Genomic DNA, 23,666 nt, shown 5'->3' on the forward strand with positions numbered 1-23,666 from the left:
AAGCAAGGCGGGTCTTAAGGATCGAGTTCTTTTGGCTTCAAGCTAACACTTTAACAAACGAATCTATGAAAATTGGCAACAGTGCGTCGTTTAATCAAAGCTCTACTACTCTGGTTTTTACCCAGATTTAATTAGTTTTCTTTTTCTTAACATCATCATGGGAGGAGGCAGGCACTTACTATAGTTCAACAGAATCCGATCTCTCTATATAAACTCTATATTCATTTATGTACAACTATAAGCTATATTCACTTTGCTGTCAATAGTAATACAAAATAAAATAAGAACCCACAAAAAATGATGTAAGAAATAAAACACATAGTGGGTAAAGAAAATATTTCACATTTTGATTGGTGTGTATTTGGTACGCAAAAAAAGTTGTATAATCATATATGTAAGTATATATACCATGAATATATACGGTAATAATAATAATGATGCGATATAATAATTAAAATATAAGAAAAAACACGGTAACAAAACTGGTTAGCTCATCGATTGTTTGTTTTTTTTTTGGGAAATATGAGGACATGGGATTTGGGATATGGGAAATAGGATATAGAAGTTGCGGGTTCGGAAAAATAGGTTTCTCCACCTTATCGCGGCTAGAGCTTAAGGTTGTATAACAATATTTGTCGTATATGTACTTTGCTATTGCTGTGTGTGTGTGTTACTTATATATATATATATATATGTATATATTACTCGTAGGTGTCTATAGCTACATAGAATTTGTTTAAACTTTAATCTTAAGCGACAACGACAACAACACGGGCGGCGATTGTCTTTCACTGTGTGTCGTGCGTAGGGTTTTTATGAAAAAGGGAGTTATTTTGGTTTTTTCCTTTTTTTTATCTTGCTTTTAGGACCTTAAGTTAAAGCTAGGTATACAATTATTTTGTTGTTCTCGCTTCTGGTATTTAGTCACATTCCTTTCCCCAATATATGCATCAAGGCAATATTCTAACGTATTTAAACTAAAAAAAAACAAAAACCATAATTATTATCGTAATAAGTTTTTTGAGGAAACAAAATAGTTTTAACATTGTTATTTCTATTTTTTCTGTTTTTTTTTTCTTTTTTTGTTTCTTTTCTGGTTTTTGTAACAACTAGCAAATTGGTTTCTCTTTGACATCAACATTTAGTTTAGTTTCGTAATTGGTAGTTTAAATATATGTATGTATATAATTTTAATGCGATCTTTGCTTTTGCGTTTTTGCTTTTTGCTAAAAAGGTACATGAAGTGTATACACTTAGGGCGTTCTTTGTCAAGTTCTTCCTTTTGCTTATTTAATTGTTTAATAAGTATTTCTTGGTTTCCACAGTATGCCTATGTAAAAATGTGCAGCATCATCTCAACAGCTAATTCCATTTCTGTATGTACACACATCTGGGTTGGGAAATTGCATGAGGAGGTTCATTCAACTAAAATCGGCTAGCTTACGATTTGATTTTTGTTAACAAATGTTTAGCATTTCAACTACGTAAACATCTAAATGAAGCTTACAATTAGGATTTTCGGTTTATACCCTGGCTTAACAACTAAATATCTTTGATTTAACATTTGCTTGAGTGTCGTGAGGGGGCAGGGGAGGGGAGGGTAGGGGTTACTGGGCGGGTCAAAATAGGGAGGGGCCTTAAATTTATATAGATATAGTATATATCTATATATGTACTCATGCATTCGTATAACAAAGCAGTTCAAACAATTCAACAGATCTCTCTTTCGTTTTAGCTAAGGACTCAATATATAAGGCGCTAAATGTGTTTCTTTGTGGGTTTCTTGCTTGGCTTATCTTAAGTTTCTCTATATAACTCTCCTTCTATATATATCTATATATATATATATGTATATATAGTATATGTATTGTATATATTTTTATATCGCTTGTTTTTAGATCATGTAAGTTGGGTGTTTTGGATCTTATAAGTGTAGGAAAAAACATTTTTCATGCGGCACAAAAACCGAAATAAAAAAGAATCTTAATTCTGGTTGCTCTTTGTACAAACGTTGCGTTTGCTTGCTACATTTTTGTTCCTTTTTTCTTGCGCTTTTTACAATTTTTTTTTCCTTTTTTTTCGTTATTTCCTCTTGTTTTTTCTTGTAACTTAGCTACTTCGCCTACTTAGCTCAATTTGTTGGTGTTTTATGTGTTGTTTTTTCGTTTTGATATAAACCTTGTCACTGATACGCTGGAAAAGTTCACTTTTGTTTGTGTCCCTCGTGTCGCGAGTTAAAACAAAAAAACTACACTTTTGTATGTATTAAAAGCTAACAACGAATTGAGGCGCCCCAAAAAAAAAATAAACCAGTTACTTTCCATTATATAACTCTGGTTTCGATTTTAAATGGTTGGCCATTAAAAGTAAGTTCGTTTTGCAATTGCTCTGTAAAATATTTGCACAATTTAAAATTACATGCTAAAATATAAGAAGTCACTTAACACCTAGGAGTTGTAAGAAATTGCAGCTAGGATGGCTTATAAATCATATATTAATAATTAATCAAGTAATAATTAAATGGCCAACAATCAATTGCGGGGCACAGTAAAGTCGCCGAATAAAAAATTATTTAAAAAAAACCTAGAACATTAGGGCTAAAGTTAAAAAATAATTATCGAAAAAAATCAGTTAGTCAAAAAAATTTGTATAACAATAACGAAAACACACAAGAAATTGTAAAAGGTAGAGCAATGAAAAAACAAAAAAAAAAGGAGAAAATATGCGTGATCTAAAATTACGAAATTTAATCTAAATGCTCTGTGATTTGAACAATTTTTTGCATTAGAAAGAGACAACAACAGATCGCAGGGGCGGGAGGGCGTATGGGCATATGGGGGCGGGGCGCCGTGGTTAGGGGGTTTGGCGGTGGCGATCTTTCGATGGCTATACTACGTCCATTTGCCGCCAGCCTGTCGCCATATTCACCGCATCCAGGCGGACTTTCGCTTAAATTTGGTGCGTAATCCTCGCAATTGCTTCATCTTATTTTTACTTGCCACCGTTGTAGCACTCAAATGCTGTGGCAACATGCCCCCGGCCACGCCCACCGTGCCAACACCGCCCCCACCGGCCAGACAGTGATTATTCAGTCCGCCCACATACATACTGGCATTGTGTCCAGCCGTCGTGGAGTACAAGTCCTGATGAATCTGCTGCTGCTGTTGGGCAAGTGCCACATTGGCGGCAGCACTGCTCAATAGAGCCATCTTGCTGCCACTGCCATTGGTGTAGACCGCTTGATTGCTGCCAAATTGCTGGTGGTGATGTTGCTGCTGAAGATGCTGCTGCTGCTGCTGCTGCTGCAGCTGCTGTTCCCTGTGCTGCTGCTGGTGCTCCTCCTCCAAACTGTGACTCGAGGCTCGCTTGTGCGGGGATCCATGGCTGCTGCCGCTGCTGCCGTTGCTGTGATAATGCGTGGTGGCCACCGAACCGCACTCGACTATCGAGGAGCCGGATAGCGAAAGCAGGGCATCTACGCCATCGCGATGTCGCTGCCGATCGGCCATCTCTTCGGGTGTGATGTTGTGACTGATGAGAGAATGGTACAAAGAAAACCATCAGTTACAAACACCAAAACATATACCAACAAATCCTCTGTGAAAACTCACTTCTCCTCGCTGCTATCGTAGGCAGCATCCGAGCTAGCGCAATTGCTATCGGATCCAGCTCCTCCTTGATTATGCTGACCCTGAGCGACGGCTTGCGACACGCTGGCCAGGGCATTGCCATTGGTCAGTGGCGTGGAGGAGCCACTGTCCGCATTGCTGTTGCCACCCGCCGAATATGTGTGATCCTCGCTCGGCGAACTCGTTATCACCGGGGCACTCCTGTAAGGTAGGTATGGAATAATGGCTTAGATTAACTAGGATCGATTTGACGCTATATGAGCACTATTTACCCATTCTGGAAGGGCTCACTAAAGGCCTTTGGTCCGTGTTTGAGGTAGAGCATCGCCGCCGCCGCATGCACATCGTCCATGCTGTCCGCTCCGCAATCGCGGGCCAGTCGCGCAAAATTGATGCCATCGGAAGCTCCATTTGTACCAGTGCCAGTACCAGTACCGCTGCCAGCTCCACCAGATCCATTCAGACCCACGAAATTGTACTTGCTGCCACTGTTATTGTTATTGTTGTTATTATTATTATTGTTATTATTATTGTGATAGTCGCCGGACAATTCGTCATCGAGGGCATCTTGTAGCATTGGCTGGCCGACTGTATCCTCGCGTATATTCCGAAAAGCTTTGGACAGATTGGGGAACAGCTTGGGATCGAAGCGGGCATGACTGCCACTGCCACTGCCACTGCCACCGCCACCATTGGGACTATGCGGCCTGGCCGCGTTTGTCGCTTGACTAGCACCATTGGCCAGCACCAGACCGTTGCTTTTGGTGGGCGTGGTCAGAGCGACGGCTGCGGCAGCTGAAGCACCAGCACCCACAGCCACTGGCTGTACCAAGGAAACCGCACCATTGCCGCCATCGAGGCTATCGTATGCGGATGCGCCACTGGGACTCTTGAGCGATGGACTGATCTTATCCACCGCCGAGTTGGGAAAGAAGGGCGAACGATTTAGCGCCTGGATGAGATTCTGGCGCTGCTGTGGCTCCACACGCCACAAGGAACCCTTGCCCATGTTCGGCGCCTTCTCCACCTTGACGAAGCTCTTGTTCAGCGAAAGATTGTGGCGTACGCTATTTTTCCAGCCATTGGGCGCCGTCTTGAAGTACGGAAAGTGCTGCACAATCCACGCATAGATCTCTTTAACGGGCAGTGCCTTCTCATTCGAACCCTCAATGGCCATGAAGATCAAGGAACTGCAAATAATGATAACATTTTTAACATATAACTCAATTATCTCACATTTCGTGTGTATATATATAATCACCTAAAGCTATATGGCGGCTTGTTATTGGTATGCACTAGCGGATCGTATGGCACATTATTGGGATGCTTTTGCTTTTGCGGCGTATTGGTACCAGCTCCGCTGCCATTCACATGACTGTTGCCGCTACCATAACCGTTGGCTCCATTTTTGGACACCGAATATTGCGGCGTGCTTGTGTGGATGCGCGAGCTGACCACCAGATCGAATTCCTTTAGCGAATCCTCGTTGTCGTAGCTGGCATAACTATTTGGACTGCGCACGTTGGCTCCACCTCCGGATCCACCGCCTAGTGTTCCATTGTGCACTTGACTCGTTGGTGTCAGATTTGGCGGTGGCGAGATGGATAATTGCAGACTACGCGGCTGCAAAGTTGTTGTCGCTGTGCCCGCTGATGTAGTGCTTGTGTCATAATAAGTTCCTGGCAACAAAGCCGCTCCCGGTGGCGTTTCCGGAGAGGCAATGTGGGCAACATGCGCTGGTGTGGAACTGAAAGGGAAGGCGTTAGTTATTGGTTTCTTCAGAAGATTCGCACAGGGATTCAACTCACATCACATGCGGCGTGCTGGCCACGTGATTGACGAAGCTGTAGCCCGGCGGCAGGGATCCGGCACTGATCAAAGTCGTTGTGGTTACCACACCCGTTGGCTCCTGGCCATGCAGCATGGCTTGACTGTGGGGTGTGCTGTTGCTGTTGTTGCTGTTGTTGCCGTTGGTGCTGCTGCTGCTGCTGGCAACCGATGTGGCATAGTTGACCGCCTCGAATACGGTGCTAAAGCTACTGGCCTTGGGTACTGGGCTATTGCCGCCATTCACAGCCGCTGTCGAGGATCCCGAACCGGAAACAGAGCCTGTATTGGAGCTGCTAATCGAGGAATTGTTCGAGGATGCCGGCGAACTGACCACGGTAACAGTTGAGGCAACATGACTGCTATGATCCATCTGAACATTCATCTTTTCGCGCAGATACTTCTTGTGCGGATGGTGGGTGGTGGTGTTGCTACTGCTGCTGCTGCTGGTGGTTGGCGAGCTAAGTGAATGGCTGGCTGCCTTGTAGATGGTTCCTCCGCCGGCTGTTGTACTACCATTGCTGGTCACATAAATCTGTGGCTGTAACTGCTGTTTGGCGGGCGATAGTATGGTTTGACTGGCGGCACTGCTCACCACCACCGGAATATAGCCATGACCCACCATGGTGGTTCTTGTCGGCGTTGGCAAATAGGTCGTCGTCTGTTGTTGCTGCTGCGGCTGTTGCTGCTGTTGATTGGCTTTGCTGGCCTTGTACTCCACCACGGTTGTGGTGCCACTGGCTCCTTTATGCACCGTTGTGGTGCTGTATACGGTCGATGCTGCTGCTGACCCACTTGATGCACCTCCGGCCGCCTCCTGTTCACTGGTTTCACTCAGATTAGTGGGCAGCTCTTCTATCAAATCGCTGACTATACACAGATTACCATTGGCGGCACCGGATCCAACCGTTCCTGTTGCCCCAGCCGTCGCCTTGATGGCCACCGTTGCACAGTGTTTACCGGCTGTTGTGGTCACAATGCCCTTAATTAGATTGGTGTCGCTGAGCCAGGACAGGGAACGCAACTCCCCATCATCTTCAGTTGTTCGCACATTGACCAAAGTTTCGCCTGAGTTCGCTTCCAGTGGGGCGGCAGCCAGGAGTACTATATTGCCACCGGTGGCACCAACAGTTCCGGTGCTGCCCGTCGCTGTTGTGGTTGCAGAGCCATCGTATGCCGTAAAACCAACATTGTGATTGTGTTGCACAAATACATATTTTGAGGCACTTGCCGGCATGTTGCTATTGCTTGTGGATATAACTGATGGTATTACAGGTGGTTGAGCTGCTGCTGCTGCTGCTGTTGATGAAGCTGATGATGCTGATGGTGCAGTTGCAGATGTTGTTGTGGTGGTGGTGCTGCTGCTACTGCCACTGCTGCTGCTGCTGCTGCTGCTGTTGGCGGGTTGTTGGAGTTGTGCAATGGTGCGGTATCCATGGGCGGCAGCCACTGTTCCTGCTGCCACCACGGAAGTGGACGTTGAGGCCACCGCTACCGTGCCGCCGGATTGCAGATGTCCACGCAGTTGGCTCAAATCACGGGTGGTCAGCAACTGTGTGGGATTATCTGTGGACATGCTGCAAGTGAAATGTAAAGGGAAGATGTTAGGTCCATGCTAGATAGAGTAATATCTTACAGCAAAGTTACAGAAATAATAATAAAATCCATTTCTTTCTAAATCAACCAACCTATTATGCAACATCTCATTTCATTTGCATGAAACCACAATTATTGTTTATTACATCATCGGGCAAAGATTTTAGACAAGAGGCTTGGTCATTTTGCTCTGACTCAGCGTATGCAATTCGCCCAGTTTAACTTTAGGTTGACCAATCCAAAAATCATTATTATAATCAGATCTAAATCTTACGTCACAAAGTGATATCGCATATACAATACCTATTGCGTTGGTAAAAGAAACGATATTGCGATCGAGACCCGACCCGTTGGTATGACATCAATTACATTTAAACATTTTAGAATGCGATCATCGAACATTATGAATTGTTAAACATCTCAGTAGATTGCCTCATCACTAGATATGAAATACCATTTTGGTTAGCCGGCTATTTAAAGCCAAGTTTATATTTTTAGCCCAATCCGCTGATGATCTAATGATTGTTTCGTGAAATGATCAATTAACTGCACTTGGTACGGTCATCAAAAATTGGCTTTTCGTGAAGTGCGATTAGTGATTAGAAGACGAAAAACCGCATATGTAATTAGTTACATATATTAGTTGTAATGGCTACGCCATTTTTTATTGCATACTTTACTGGGTATTTTCCCGGGCTATCCGCTCTACAATTTCCTAATTTTTACGCAATCGAATACATTTTTTGTGTGTGTTTTTATTCTTTTCTGTTGTTAATTCTAATTTACGCGTGTTTGCTTTTTGTGACATTTTTATGACGCCAACGGGGTTGGCACTTCACCTGCTCTCTTTCTCAAATAATACATCTGTCTCTCTCTGTTCGTGTAGCCCCCTCTCCTTCTACAGTTGTGTGGAGATTATCTTATCAGTGTTTCTGTATGTGGGCGTATATTCCCTTATAGTTTCTACTTATTTTCTTCAACTAAAATTTCCAGTGATTCGATTTTAATTCAATGAGAGTCCAAAGATCAATGATCGATGATCAATCAAATAGCAAGCAATCGAATATTGAATTTGGCATCAGTGAAAATATTTGTATTATATTGCCAAAGAGTTCGTTTTCATTGCGAGGGCAAATCTCAATAAAATTCAGAGGTCAAATACATTCTTTTACGTTTACATTTTTCAAAATACTTTGAATAATTAAAAGATCTATGATCGATCGATAACTAAAGTAATCGAGTAATGTATACATCATTTATTCATCCATTCAGTCAGTTGCTCATCACATGCTATTACATCAAAGGCAATTAACTTAAATATTCATTTTGCCCGAGGGGCAACATTTATTTGCCAGCGGGCATTGCAAACCGAAAGAGCGAATGAGACGGCGAATCAATCGTTGGTTAAACAGAGAGGTGGCGTGCGGTAAGGGGGAGTGGGGGGCAGCCAACAAAGTGTATTATTATTTATTGATTTTCATTTGGGGCAGGCACAACAAGAATAACTACGGAAACTAACAAAAACTCGACAATAGAAAATGTCCAAGAAGCAAATTTACTTTTACTAGCTTATACAGTGGGACCGCCATAAAGCGAACATATTAACTCAAGATACTTCAAGTACGCGAAAAAAGGCTCGAAAACTTGGTTTTATAGCATTTAATTTATATATATTTAATTTTTTATTTATATCAATGTTTCTCTCTTCGAGTGCAAACTGTATTTCCTTTTTCTTCTTCTTGTGCTAACCTACCTGATTATTACCCATTGTTTTGCATGTGCAAAAGGTATGGCAAGAGGGAGGGGGCAACGCGAGACAGGGAGGGGAGAGAAAGAGGCAGAGAAGTGCGCGCCACAACAAAACCGTAACCGTAAATGCGAAAAACACAACAAACGCGACGAGAACGAAACGCACGGCCAACAAAAACAGCAAAAACAAAGCTCCGCTGACCTCCAACGTCGGCAGCGCAGTCTACGCCGACGTCGCCGTTGCCGTCATTACACTGCCTGGCCAAACAAATAGTACAGCCTGGAATGTATTTATTATTATACACGGAAAACAAATGTCTGCAATTGGTGTTCAAAAAGTTACATCAGTTACAGAAAAAATGATTTGATACCACAGCAATACACATTTGTTTTGAATCAATTATGAAATTGATTAAATAAACTCATTAAATCTATGTACATGTGTATCTGTACACATTTCCATTTAAATGTCATACATTTTTTTACTGTGTAAAGTCTGGAATTCGTTTATTGTTGCAAAAACGACGCAATTTTTGTTTTCTTTTTTCGAAAGTCTACTCCGTTGTCTTGGCAACTTTTTACTTTGTCTTTTTCATATTTTTTTGTATTTCTTTTTCTGAGCAACAACAAAATAATAACAAGACGCTTACGAATATTTTATTTTGCAGCGTCGCAAGAGAGCGGCAAATTGAAAATTGAGTGAGAGCAAAACAGCGTGTTTGAGATAAGAGTAAGAGAAACGGTGATGGAGGTGGTGCGTTGTTGCCTTTGACATAATTAATAAGCAAATATGGCCGCATGGCGACAACAACAATAAATAATAAGAATACGAATAAGAGAAGCAACAGCAATTTTTGGCCAATGCAACACTGGAAAACTCTCCATTGCAAAATGCCGATACATATGTTTGCGCTCTCTCTCCCTCTCTCTGTTCTCTCTGTCCGGTGAAAGGTTCTCTTTTACGCTGCTCTCAGTTTGAATTTGTTTATCTCAGCTTTATTGTTGTTTTCGAAAGAGAACAAAAAGAGAGAAAGCTACGCATTTGATTTTGAGCCGCAGCTACGGTTTGTTATTACAGTGGAACTTTCCTAACGCGAAAAAGCTAAACTTGTTTGCGTTTTATTTTAATTTGATTTTGGGATATGAGACTCAGATTGGATCAAAACAAACTAAGTTTACTTTAAAATCGCTAATAACTACATACATATGTATGTATTTTCATTTTTTAGAGCATGCACTGTAAAACGTTGCGAGATTAGTATTGTGTTCTAGAAACGTCAACGTCAACGTCACCGTCACCGTCAACAAAATGGCTCTCTCGTTGGCTCTTTAGCTTTTAGGCTGTGACCTGAAGACCTTTCTCCAGCTTGGAGCCGTTTTAAATGTCATCTGAACACCCAACCCCCCAAATCCATCCCACCCACGAAAAAAAATAATAGGAAACGGAAAGAAAAAGAGAACAGGAGAGAGTGCAAGTCTTGCATTTCGGTCTTTTCTTCTGCGAGCCAATTAACAGCAAAAACCGAAAACAAAATAACCAGTGGTAACTGTACCTGAGCAAACTGCTTGCTAAAAAAAAAAAAACAAAAGCAAAAAAATGAATAGAAAATAGTATAGAAGCAGCCACGCTAATGAAACGCCATGAAACTACTGAGGAGAACATCATGATGATGCTGCTTCTACTGCTGCTGTTGATGATGATGATGATGATGGCGATGGAGGATGAATCATCCAGATATATGATATATGTGTAGCTAAGTGTGCACAAATGCGGCACACGGATGCTTATGAGCGTGTCAAAAAAATAATCGTAAGGGAGCCACTTAGCAGCAAATAAAACCACCGGCTAGCAAAGTGGAGTTAAGCCACAACGATAGCGGGTCACAAATCGTTGATGCCCTGTAAATTACTATTATTTAAGAATACATATTGCAAATTTCTATGCCAAATGGTTCAATTACATTATCTCCCGTTTGAATTCCACCTAATTATTTTTCCGCTTCATTTTGCTGACCCACTTTTTTCGACCATATACAATCGATTTGTTTACTCAAATTTTTCAACAGTAGTACCCATTGATTCCTAGCATACGGTAAAAAAATGGTTAAGCCTCGTGCAATAATCAGCGTGCGACTGGTTCAATAATAGTACACACAAACAAACAAACACACAAATAATTGACAGCCAGCATGTTTTGTTTTTTTTGTGCTGTTGCTGTGAAAATTGTCGCCCAATTGAAATGCCAGTGGGGAAAAGTGGGGAATCTATGGAAATCTATGGAAAAATGTTTAATGAGTTGTTTCCTCTTTAAATGCAAGTAATATAAAAAAAAATAGCGCGTGAGATAACAAAAAAAAATGGTATAAATATGCACGCTTATCAGATGCCAGAAAGAGCCGGCATTTTTCTTTATACTTATGTACACATGTATGTACAATTACAATTATCGTTGAATGAAATGTAAAGGCAATTGCCTTGATTTACAATTCTTTGTTTGTGTCTTATTTGAGTATAATTATTATGTTTTGTGTTGAATAAAATATACAATAGGCAATAGGTAAAATTATTATTTGCCGCAGCTTTCAAAACATTTCACGTAACAAAGAGCGAGAAAGAGAAAAAGCTTTTGCATACTTCCGGCCATCAACAAGATAGCATAGAAGGGAAAAAGCTAAATGACAACAACACAACAACAACACAACAACAACAGAATGTGTAATAAAAGCGAGAAACAGCGAATAAGGAATAGCAGCAGCAGCATTTTTTGAGAGAACTTTTCTCTCTCTTTCTTTGTGTGTGTTATTTGCATTGCTTCTCTCTCTCTCTCTCTCTCTCTCTCCATTTGATAAAATATAAACAAAAATTTCGGAAATTCAGAGAACGGAGAACAAAGGTGAATCAAAAATGCTTTTAAACCCTTCCGTTGGGAAAAATGTTTATAATACTTGTTTGCGATACAGATTTTTTTCAGTTTCAGATAAGAATTAGAAACTGCAGTATCCAAGAAATTGTATAACTCTTTTGTTAGTTGCTAGTATGACATGTACTCCAATTATTATAAGCACTTATATTCAATTTTTGTTTAACGTTAAACATTTAAATATGCTGTTTTTGTATTTTAACACCATTTTTAAGTAGACACTTTGTTTATATGTCTTAAACACAAGACGGCTTACTTTTATCATCAATATTGTAGAATTATGCAGAATTTTCTCGATAGACGATGCCAACGGCAGGAGACGGAAAAATATCAGAATAAATAAAATGGAAAGAAAATAAGAAATGCGATGGCGACAACCACGCGGCGTATACGTAATGCCTGACGTTGTGGCCGCCATGTCTGTGATTCTGCACTGGTGTGGGTGAGTTTGCCTATGTGTGTGTGTGTCTTCTCTCACGCGCTCTCTCACCCTCTCTCTTACGCGTTGCCTTGCACATTACGTATACGCCTGGGTCAAATCATCGAAAAGAATAATAATCAAACACCGACCACAGGGCGTATGAGTTATGAAAAATATGAAATCGAAAAGGAAACTCATTGGAAAACGAATAGTAAAAACAAAAAATTTTGTAACTCTGCGTAAGTATGTCGATTTGTATTTTATTTAATGCAAATCCATCAACTATAAATATCTACAAAGCATAAAATATAAACATATATTTGGCATAAGCTATTTACCAATAATTGAGCAATCAAATTTCTTGAAAAACAATTTCTTAAAACGTTCAAACAATACAGTCGAGTGCTTGGAATAAATAAAAATATATAAAAAAAAGCAACAAATCTGTACAAATTTGGCAAAGTTTTTCTATATAAACGCCTCAGTTGTATTTGTTTTTGGTTTTTGTATACACTGAAAAACGCAACAAGGCCGCTAGAAAAGCGCTTTTGGCGTTTATAATTGCTGTTGATCGCTTTTGTTGTTGTCTATTTATTGTTAGCTTATTCGCGTCGTTTTCATAAAACAATAAAAACAAAAAAACAAATGTCATTGCACGTGTGTGCGAGAAAGCGTGAAAGAGAGAAAGAGTGGGACGATAGAGCATACATTTTTTTAGTGTGTCACCTAGTCTGCAGAGTACTCTTTTACAAAAAATCTAGCTCCAAAACGAATTACTCATGAGTTTGAATTTTATTATCAATTTTGGGAAAGTGCGGTAGTATTTAGTTAAGCGTAATACATTTTCTTTGCATTGAAAATACCGATTTTGGTTCACTAATGGAGCTTTTACTGTGGAAAAGCAGTTTTAACTGCTTTGAAGGCAGAAGAGAACGAAAAGAGAGTGCCAAAGAGCAAGGGCAGCCGGAGAAAGAGAAGGATATAAACGAAATTTCAACGTGGTTTTCGTTGCTTGGGCATTTTTTTTAGTTGTTATTTTTATACATTTAGTGGCTAAGTTTAAGGCATGATTATGAAATCGGAGAATGTATAGAAAATCGGGCATTACGCAAAATAAACGAAATAGCTCAAGTGGGGGGAGAATCGATGACAAAATGCCAAGTTGTACATTTGATTGGAAAAAAAAACCAATTTAAAATTCAAATTGTAATCTGCGATCCTCCGTCTCTCTTACACTCTCGCTCTCTTTGTTTGCCATTCGTATTTCTTATTATTATTTTTGTTTTACTCACACACATACACACAAAAACACCCACCAACAACACACACTTTTGTTATATTTTTTTTTTATTTTTATGGCCCGCTTTTAAATATTTTGTTTTCTTTTTATTTTGTATTTATATTTATTTCGTGTTGATTCAGTATCACATACCTCCATACAAGGCGTTCTCGCAGTTTCGTTGTCGTTTTATTGCACGCAAAAAAAACAGAATATGTTTAAATGTTTAGGAAATTGTCGAAGGCTTCTTCATTTAATGTGGCTGTTGTATGTCGTTTGCAAAATTTGTTTATGAAACCAGTGAGCAATTTTTTTTTGTATTAAAAGGTTTTTACAAGATTTTCTTGTTAATCTCGAACCGTAAAGCACGCGAGCAGGCAAACGAATGAAGCGAAGCGGCGGCAACAGCAATTGAAAAACCGACCCCCACCAGCCACACTCCAAAGCACACACACACCCACACACACACACACACTCTCTCTCTCTCTCTCTCTCTCTCTCTTTCTGGCAAAAATCACACAAAGCTTTTATGTGTACGAGAGCGAATATACGAGAGAGAGAGAGAGCCGGCAAAGCGAAAATAAATAAAAATAAATAAAAGCCAAAGCAAAGTCAAAGCGTCGTAAACAAGCTAGTGAGTAGGTACAGTAAAATATAATTTACAAAATAGTGAATAAAGTTTATAATGACTGAATTGTTAAACTGTAGCTTACAATTCATTCATTTGTGCATTTTAATTTCACTGTACTTCAAATTTAGCCGAATATTGAGTACACGTACTTCTAATACAATATCGATTTCTATACCGATTTTCGAGTGCCTACTGTACACCACTATATATTTGTATGTGTGTTGTGCGTTCGCGCATGACATTGCCATTTATTGAAGTGAGCAGAAACAAATACAAATGCGAACGAAAAAAACAAAAACAAAAAAAAATGCGAAATAAAACTATACTTTGACAACAAAAACAAATACTTAAATTTGAGGCTCATGGAGGCCAGCTGGCTACCCGTCTCTTTCTGTCTGCAGCCCTTGCAGCTTTCTCCGTCTCCCCCTCTTTTCGACTCCTTAACATAAACAACTTTTGGCAAGGATCTGGTGGCAACAACAAAAGCCCAAAAGGCAAAAACAAAAACAAGGCACAACAAACAGCTGTTTGGGCTAGGCTTGAAAAAAAGGTCTTCATCGCTCTCACTTCAATTAGCTCTCTTTCAAACTACTCTTTGCTGTGCTCTTAGATGTGCCAAGTGACTCAGAAGTCAGTATTTTGTATTACAATTCTCTAAATATTTATAAATAAACAAAATGGCAACAGCACAATGTGTGCTCAACAAAATACGTCATTATTTCGAACTAAAAAAGTAATTTTATTTTATTTTATTTATCCATATGATGACCTAAGTGTCTAAAAATCAAAATCACGAATTTGAAAATATACAATCACATTTTCTTAAAATGGAATATAAAAGAGAATTTGCGTGATTTTATTAAAAGTCATCGTTTTCAAATAACATGGGAACTATGTATGTATGTGTATTCAATTACGAAAATAAACACAAATGAAATGAAACAATCTAGTCAAGTGCCTAATTTAATTAATTACAACTATACATGTACAATAGCAACTAAAAAACGTGATAATTAAAAGCCTCAAAAAAAATCGCAAATATTTGTTAATTTTCGTAATAAGAAAAACTAGCTCAATAGTTGTTTAAATGCATAATTAAATTAATTAATACAACGCCAGCGATTTATCCGCTTGCCAAATTAAAAAAAAACACACACACGCAATCTAAAGCGACACGTGCGACAAAAACAGGGCGAGAAGGGGGTGTGGAGGAGGGGCGAAGAGAGCAAAAGAGGTGAGCGATAAAGCAGGAAATACAAGAAGCCAAAACACAAACGCACACACACCAAATAAATTAAAGGAACGCAAATATTCCAATACCAATACCAACAACACAGAGAATGCACCAACGCACTGAAAAAAATGTAATACATTTTGAAAATAATATGTAATCAATTTCGTAATGAAATCTATTAAGCAATGTTTATATTTATGCTTTCTTTGCATATATGTACATATTCCAAAGAAGGTGTTCAAAACTCGTTACTTTCTTTTAAAGGACTGCATAATATATGGAAATTTCTCGCAGTGTGCGCGCTTTGTTTGAGTTGTTTTTAGTCTCGTATTTGTTGCTTTTCGGTGTTGCTGTTTAACCATATTTAATTTTAGCAATAGCAGCGGAAAATTGAACAACGACGACCGCTTATGTATCATCCTATATTTGTTGAAAATATAAATAAATTTATACAACTTTTTCCCCATTCCACGGCGCACGCACAACAACGAAACTGAAAATGAAACGCCACGAAAAAAAACAAAGTCAAAATCAAGAAGAAAAATAAGAAAAAGAGAAAATCACAGAGCGAGAGCGTAAGAGCATTAAGCACCCAAAGAAGAGAGCGTAAATAAAAATGAAGTTTGCCGGCTTTTTGGGTACGCCAAAAAAAAAAAAGACGGACACAAAAAGCTAAAAAGAAACCAAAGGAATGGGCAGCAGAAGACGGTGAAAACTGCAGCAGGAGAGACAACAAAAGAAAGAACTAAATATAAATGCATGCAACCAAGTATGTGTTTATGTGTATGTACAATAAATAGATGTACATATGTGTGTGTGTACATGCATCTATGTACATACATATGTATCTACAAATCTGCACACAATTGCGGTTATTATAACCCCTAACTAATATTTATAATTTAACAAACTCAATGTGAACTGCATAAAGTTAATTTAAAACAAACCTTTTTCAAATATTGTAAATACTATGTATGCACAGACATACATATGTATGTACATAGTGAAGCAATTTTTTCATTTATATTAATGAAATATGAATATAAATATTTCGTTTAATTTAATTTTATTATATGTATATTTTTGGTAATTTTGTATAATTTAAATTTATAAATATATAAAAATAAACAAATATATTTATATTATATATAAATATATAATTTATAAAATTATAAATTTATAATGCAAAACATACATTGTATGTATGTACATACATACATAAATAGATGTAAAATCTATACTCAATGACATTCTTATGGTTATTGTGTGCTTACAAGTATTTCATTGTTATTATTACATATATAGCTTAATTGTAGTACGAAAGTATCTACACTTAACGCACACAATGTCATTACATAAATGTATGTACACATTTATGTATTTATGTACATTTGCAGGCATGTTGCTAGTACATTTTGTTTGCTGTTCTGCCGCTTTGGCATTTACAAGCATGCTAAAGTCTTTTTCGCTGTTGCCAGGCCAACTTACAGGCCCCGATAATCCCCACCAATACAACAACAAAACAAGAAAACAAAAAAAAGGAAAAAAAAAATAAAATAAATAAAGAAAAACACCTCGATCATCTGAGACGACGAATTACGGACTCTACCTTTCGATTTTACTCGACTTCTTTTGGTCGCCGAAAAATTTCAATTTCAATTGATTTCGTCGTCGTTCAACCAAAATAAACCCATCATGTGTTCCCCTTTTGGCTTTTCCTCGTGCACATCTGCATTTTACCGTCTGCTGTGTTTAGTTGAGTTTATTTTTACTATTTTTCTATAATTTGCTTTTTTTTTATTCTTTGTTTTTGCTCTAAGCAATTACACAAGGCGTCGCCTGTGCAAGAAGAACAAATTGGGTCAACCGCAATTAATACAACTAAAAATAGCGGCAAAGCGCCCATTTCCCTCGCGAAAAAAAAAAATATATATATATATATATATATAATAATAATAAAATGAAAAACAATATGTGGTGCATACAACAAAAGCCTGGGGGAAAAAAATGATAATGAATAATGAGTGTGTTCAGCGTTGACAGAGCAATAGTTGTTTACACTTTTGTAGGCAGCAGGCGAAAACGTTCTCAAATAAAAAAAAAACATAAGTCAAAAAAATGTAGAGAAGAAAAACCAGCAATCGCTGATAACAGCGAGAACGATGCATCGGTGGCGTATACGTGATGTGGCTAAATAAGGGAGCATACTTGTCCACTAACCAACATGCGAATGCGACAATTGCATTTCACACAGCCCACCAAAGTGTCACCAATCACGTCTAACACATATGTACATATATCAGCAAATAGTTGGAAATTGATTGAAATCCACAATTTTAAGCAGCACAAACTACAGTGAGCTCTCCATAACACGGCCCTTCCATGTGAATGATTTGTACAGTTGCGCCGAAAACAAACTAACAGAATCATTCAACATTATTATTTGGCATTTCCCAAGCCACCCAACCTAGGATCGTTTCCAACGAGTGTTCACTGTAGCGCAACAGTGCGTGCTGGCAAATGGTTAGCAATGTGATGAAAACTTTTGACAAACACTGCGCTCATTTGTTTGTTTGTTTGCCGCTCGTACAGTGGGCATCAGGCACAGTGGGATGCCCTTCAATCAACCAACTTAAACCAATTGACACAGGCTCGTACATTAAACGTTTCCCACTAATTAGCACATTCGTTGATGTTCGAGAGCAGGAAAATACAACAAGAAAAAAAATATTAAAAAAAAACTAATGTGGAGTACCAAGCTACGTTATTTTTTCGTTAAACATTTGGTTAAATAGATGGATTGATAATTGATGGAAATGGGCGCAAGTCGGATGGCATTACGTATTCATATTGTTGACTAACGATTAAAGTAGTATTATTATTGTTATTATTAATATCTCTTATATTAATTTGCATACTGCATTGAGTGAAAAACGAACATGTGAACATGTGCTAACAGCTGGGAAAACATTCCATATAAGTCTGAATGGGCAGAGAGTGGGAAACAGGTGTATTCTAAACAATTACAAATGGAAAATATTTATGTATGTATGTATGCTCCCTTGAGTTGAAAATAAAAACGTAAAATATATGTATGTTATTCGCCGCAAAGTGAAATCCAAAAACCAAGTATGAGTCTTTATTGTAGGTCGCATAATAAGGCATTATTCATCCCATGGTTGTTGTTTCAGCAACTTGACTAATAAATGCTTGAAACACAACATTATACACCCAACTACCATTTAATCTTCATTTTATCGCCTCAATTCTGCTAATTTACCGCAGATCTTAATAAAATATTAACCATTGATACGTTTCTATAAGCTAATATGTAGCTAACGTGCTTTTGACCTGATATTTCCGCAGCATCTATTTTAAATGCGATTGTAATTGCAATTCGGATTCCAATTCTAATTTGGATGCAGATGCGTTGCTCTATTTTATTCGCCTTTGCTGTTGTATAACGAACGACAACGAAACTACAAAGTTGTCGTCGTCTCCTGTTGCTACTTTTAAGTTTTTCTTTTTTTTTAAATTTATTTTTTGTTTGCATTTTGCGCACTATTGCCGCCGCTTAGTTGTTGTTTTAATAGTCGCTATATCTTATCGCGCTAACAACTTGGTTGTGAGTGTGTTGGCACAGCTCTCGTGGCACGTGTGTGCGTTTTAGTTGAACACACCTGCACACACTCTCGCCCATACAAACACACACACGCACACGCACGCACACACCAATTGTACCCACATACATACATAATAATTTTCATTTTTTATGTAATCAACAAACAGAAAAAGCAACGTCTCAGCCTCAGTTTGCTTCTATGCTGAGGTTCTCAAAAAAAGCACTCCTCACACATACAGCATACAGCAGCGGGCAGTGGAATAGCTCGCAAGCAGCTGAAATATATCATCTTATACAATTCCTAAAGTTATATTTGACATTTAAAGGTACAAGAGCTAAGAAATTGTGCATGGTTGTCATACTAACAAGAAAATGTTTAATACTTTGAAAAGGTTATTTAAATTGTGTAAGATACCCAAGGAATTAAATTTGTCTGCGTTTTTTTTTTTCGTAATACGTTTTCATTAATTATCATTTAAAACACTGAATGCAACTGGAATGAAGCTACATACATGTGAGAAAAACAAAAATACACGAGGCGAAATAAAAAGAGAAGCCACTTTGGCAGCACGAGTTCTTTTTTTTATGACTAGGTTGTTGTTTTTGGGGTGGTGAGCGTCTTGCGTGCCGACTAGAACCACCCAAACGTTCGCCACCGCCCACAAAACCACCCACTTGCCGCCCCCGAAATGTCGGAAATGTTACGGCCGATATTCAATTAGTTTTTAATCCCGCCCAGCGTCAAGGAATTTCAATTTCCAATTGGTTTTTAAGTCGGAAATTGCCGCCACACGCATACACGCAACCCCCCCCTCCCCCCACCAAAAAAAAAAAAAAAAAAAAACAACAAATAGTAGGAAAAACAATAAACAATACACTTTACATACACACAAAGCCAAAAGCATTGAAAGCCTAAAGTGTTCATTGGATTTTCTTGAATGCTCGTTGCATAATCGCCCTGCTAATTGCACAGAGTGCTGGTGAACCCAAAACCCAAACTTAAAGCTACTAGTTCCACGTGATCCTCGCAATCTGCATAACTGCTAGCCGAGTTTTTCGTCATTCCTCTATTGATGATACAAATGAATTTTACAAACTATAGAAGACGGTTAACTATCAGGGGAAAAAATGAAAAAAAAGTAAATAAATAAAAAAAAATTAGAAAAAAAAAAGAGCAGGCAGGCAGGCAATGGCGAGGTCGCTTTATCAAGACACGACGCTATATGCTATATAGCACCACTAGCAACAACAAATTAGCGTCTCGGGCAGATAGAGAAAGGCAGCGAGACAGGGAGAGAGAAAGAGAGAGAGAGAGAGTGAGTGAGTGAGTGGCGGATAGAGGGAAGAAGGGGAGAGCGAAGAGCAGCAACAAATCACACGATCGCTAACTCACACATGAAATATGCAAGAGCAATAATAACAACAACGACGCCAAAATAAAACCAGTAACGAGTATTGTCAATCAAACATAGCATACCCTACCTACACATACATACATAGGAACCATTCGCGATCATCACTTTGTACTGCTAAAAGTCGAAAATTTCAGCAAGCTTATTATGTAAACGACCAATCGATATGAATTTTAATACATCTTTGTATTTGGATATGCTGGATATGCTGTATGCAAATTATAAGTGAACATCGCGATATCTGTCTAATATACCGAGAATTGTCAATAAAATACAGGGTATAATCAACGACAAAGCGTTGTCGATATTCTGCGCCGCCTCGTTTCTCTGCCAGAACATTTTCTTGCTGACGCAGCGTCGACGCACACCCCCTCCCCGCCCATTGCCCCAACCCCCGTCTCCACAAACACACACACCACGCTCGTGTGTAGATTTGTGTGTGCATGTAAGGGTAACAGGCCAACGCGAAACCGAGAAAAAAGTGACAACAAACCGAAGTGGATTACAGTGGAAAATCATAAAAAGCCTCCAAAAACGTGTTTTTCAAATAACAAAGAGATAATTCACTTCTCAATATACATTTACAAAACATAAATCAGGGTTTACAAAAGCTCTTTAGGCGAGATCTTAGAAAATTGAACTTAAGATTCACCATACTTAGGTCCACCAGTAGCTGGTGTAAATTGTAAAGCGCAAACATTCACTTTTCGGGGTAAAAGAGGCTTACATACATACATATGTATGTAGGTAAAAGGGTGTCAAACATTCGGCAGGGGATTTGCATTAGAATTGAAGTCGAAGTGGGGAAAATAACCCAGATTTTGATTGATATGCGTTCTTTGCACGAGTATACATATGTGTTTGTGCCAGCGCGCTTATATAAAAGACCAACAGGTGGCGACCATTTAATTTCCAAATTGATTGATGGAGAGGATCTCAATGAGTCGAAATTTTTGGCTTAACTAGAGTTTAGATTATTTTCAATTTCATTACATGCCAATTTGAAATGGAAAGTTTTTTCGAAATTGCAGTGACATTTTTAATTCAGCTATTTGGTGTAAAAATAATATCAAATTGATTTTTTCTTTCTGTGTGTAACAGAGTAGTTTGAAAAATATTGTGTTTAACTAACAATTGTGGTTTGGATTATTTTAATTTTTCATGCGGGTGCCCCGCCCCTTTTTTTTTTTGTAAGTAACACCCCTATCCTTTTTGATTTGAGGGATCATTGATAATTTCGCTTGCTTCCAGTTTCCAGTTTTCCCGTTTTCCAAGCGGGGGGCGTGAAAAGTGGAAATAACAGAAGCAGCAGCAGCAACAACAACATAGCGGGGGACACACGCACATTTGGTGACACACAAACACACACACACATACACCTACGATGGGCAGCACTAAAAATATTCCTCCACGTTGTTTAAGCTTTTTGTTGTTTTAGTTTTGTTTTATGCGTTGTTGCTGCTTTCCCTGCTATTTTTGTTATTTTTTATTTGGCACTCACTGTTGTTTTTTTGTTGTTTTCGGCTTTGCAGCGCACTCTCTCTTTTTCTTTTTGCGAATGATTCTTTTTTTTTTGTTTTCTGCTGGCGGCACTTGCAATTTATGTTTCGGATTATGCTATTAATTATCACAAATTAATAAAACACAAATACACTTGTAAAAAAAAGGTTTGGCATACCTACTGAATTATTTTTGGTTCATCAACGGCGACGTTTCGTTTGCTTGGCTTGCCTTGTTTTGGAGTCTTTACTTTTGTTTTTCTTTGCTTTTGCTGATGTTTACTTATTGCAGTTTATTGTTTAAGGGGGTTTTCTTCTCCTTTTTTTGTAAATACATTTACGTTTCTACGTCCGCTGCGCTGAACGGCAAAAAAATGAATGCGGCGACGAGCGCGAGCACGTCAGCCAGACAAACAGCGCAGTCGGCGGTGCCGTCAGCTGAGGCAGAACAACAACAGCAATGGAAAGCGTACAAAAAAACACAACAACAAATAAAACAAAAACACACACAGTTGTTCGATTACTTTTCTATCGAATAATTCGTATATTTCGTGTGGAAAACTTAAATCTGGCATTGCTGATATTCGAGCTGCCGCATTAACATAAGGCTCAAACGACTAATTGATTGAAATGGTTGCAATTCGTTCATTTTGATTTGCTTCTGTAACTCAGCAAAGGAACAGAAAACACATGGCATCTAAGAGAGCGTTGCTCTCTTGCGCTCTCTGTATGGCAAAGAGCGCAATGAGCGCGTGGCAAACACATGGTTTTTGTTGTTGCCAAAACGTAGAAGTAGCAAAAGAAGAAGAAGCAGCGCTTACAGTTACCTCGCATTGTTGTTCTTGCACAGTGGAACAACAAAATAACACGTTTAGTTACAAAATATTACAAAATAATGGAACTAAAAATATTAAACTTAAGATTGTTTTGTATTGTATTGTTTAGGTTAGCAAAAGAAGTTAAAAACAAATGGAAATGTACATTATCATAATTGCTAGTGCCTTTGTGACTAACGTGTACTATTGTTAGTCATATTGATAAAACCTAATTAAATGTGAATTAGTATAACAAGCTGAAATAACAAATTGTTGACCCACTGCATTTACATAAATGTATTAAAATGCTTCTGTGTGGGTTAACATATGTCACACACAGCGGCGAAAAAGTCAATCACATCCATACAGTCACGGTTTTCTCTCTCTTTATCTCTCCGGATTTGTTGTTATTGTTTTTATCGTTACCCACCCGCGCGCAAATAACAAAAATACAATGTATCGGCATTTACTAGGTGAGAACGTGAGAGAGAGAGATATATGCCGTTATTGTTTTTACGCTGCGTGCGTATTTGTTTTTTATTTTAATATCGCTCTAGTCTTGGTAACTCTCTTCGCTTTTCGTTCTATTAATGAAAATTGCAATGCGAACGTGTTAATTAGAGAGAATGAAAGACGGAAAGAGAGCTGAAAGAAACAAACAAAGCAAGCTAAAGAAAGTCAGAAAGACGATAAGCAACAAAAAGAAAAAAAGGCAAGTTCTTATCGTTCGGTTTGTCATCCAAATGAAATATAAAAAATATTGATGATTGCCCAGACAAACACAAGCGCACAGAGAAAGACAGAGAGAGAGAGAGAGAGAGAGAGAGAAAGAAAATATCTCGCGTAACTCCAATAGGAATTGTTTTCCCTATTTTCCGGCCGGTTTTTCGCTTCCAACAAACCGATTTATCCAACAACGTGGCTTTGGCCAAAAATACGCGAAAGAGAGAGATAGAGCTAAGAGCGAAATTAACGAAAACGTGTGTGTTCGAAAATAGAACACTCATACACAGAAAAACAAAGCAGAAGCTC

At 38.5% G+C, this 23,666-nt stretch overlaps 1 protein-coding gene across 4 annotated transcripts; it reads right to left on the bottom strand.

The window, feature by feature from the left end:
* Positions 1 to 326: 326 nt before the first annotated feature.
* On the bottom strand, positions 327 to 22,490 carry LOC6551626 (mucin-19). Of its 4 annotated transcripts, none has more exons than XM_026981745.1 (6): positions 22,003 to 22,490; positions 5,438 to 7,033; positions 4,891 to 5,376; positions 3,902 to 4,819; positions 3,612 to 3,830; positions 327 to 3,531 (listed from the first exon to the last, which is right to left on the bottom strand). In XM_026981745.1, exons 2-6 carry the CDS (start codon positions 7,030 to 7,032, stop codon positions 2,925 to 2,927), a joined length of 3,825 nt encoding a protein of 1,274 aa, XP_026837546.1. In that variant the 5' UTR covers position 7,033; positions 22,003 to 22,490; the 3' UTR covers positions 327 to 2,924. The 4 variants fall into 4 exon arrangements, 3 of the variants coding, with proteins under 3 accessions (XP_026837546.1, XP_026837545.1, XP_026837544.1); XM_026981744.1 differs by having other exon boundaries at positions 21,999 to 22,490; XM_026981743.1 differs by lacking the exon at positions 22,003 to 22,490 and adding an exon at positions 15,740 to 15,888.
* Positions 22,491 to 23,666: the final 1,176 nt, after the last annotated feature.

Source organism: Drosophila erecta, unplaced genomic scaffold, assembly GCF_003286155.1.
Source record: "Drosophila erecta strain 14021-0224.00,06,07 unplaced genomic scaffold, DereRS2 tig00000126-arrow-pilon, whole genome shotgun sequence".
Classification (NCBI taxonomy): domain Eukaryota; kingdom Metazoa; phylum Arthropoda; class Insecta; order Diptera; family Drosophilidae; genus Drosophila; species Drosophila erecta.

Coding starts and splice junctions, on each gene's coding strand:
- LOC6551626 (XM_026981743.1), bottom strand. Junction 5,377..5,437: donor GCCAGCACGCCGCATGTGAT/GTGAGTTGAATC, acceptor CTTCCCTTTCAG/TTCCACACCAGCGCATGTTG. Junction 3,532..3,611: donor TACGATAGCAGCGAGGAGAA/GTGAGTTTTCAC, acceptor TTCTCTCATCAG/TCACAACATCACACCCGAAG.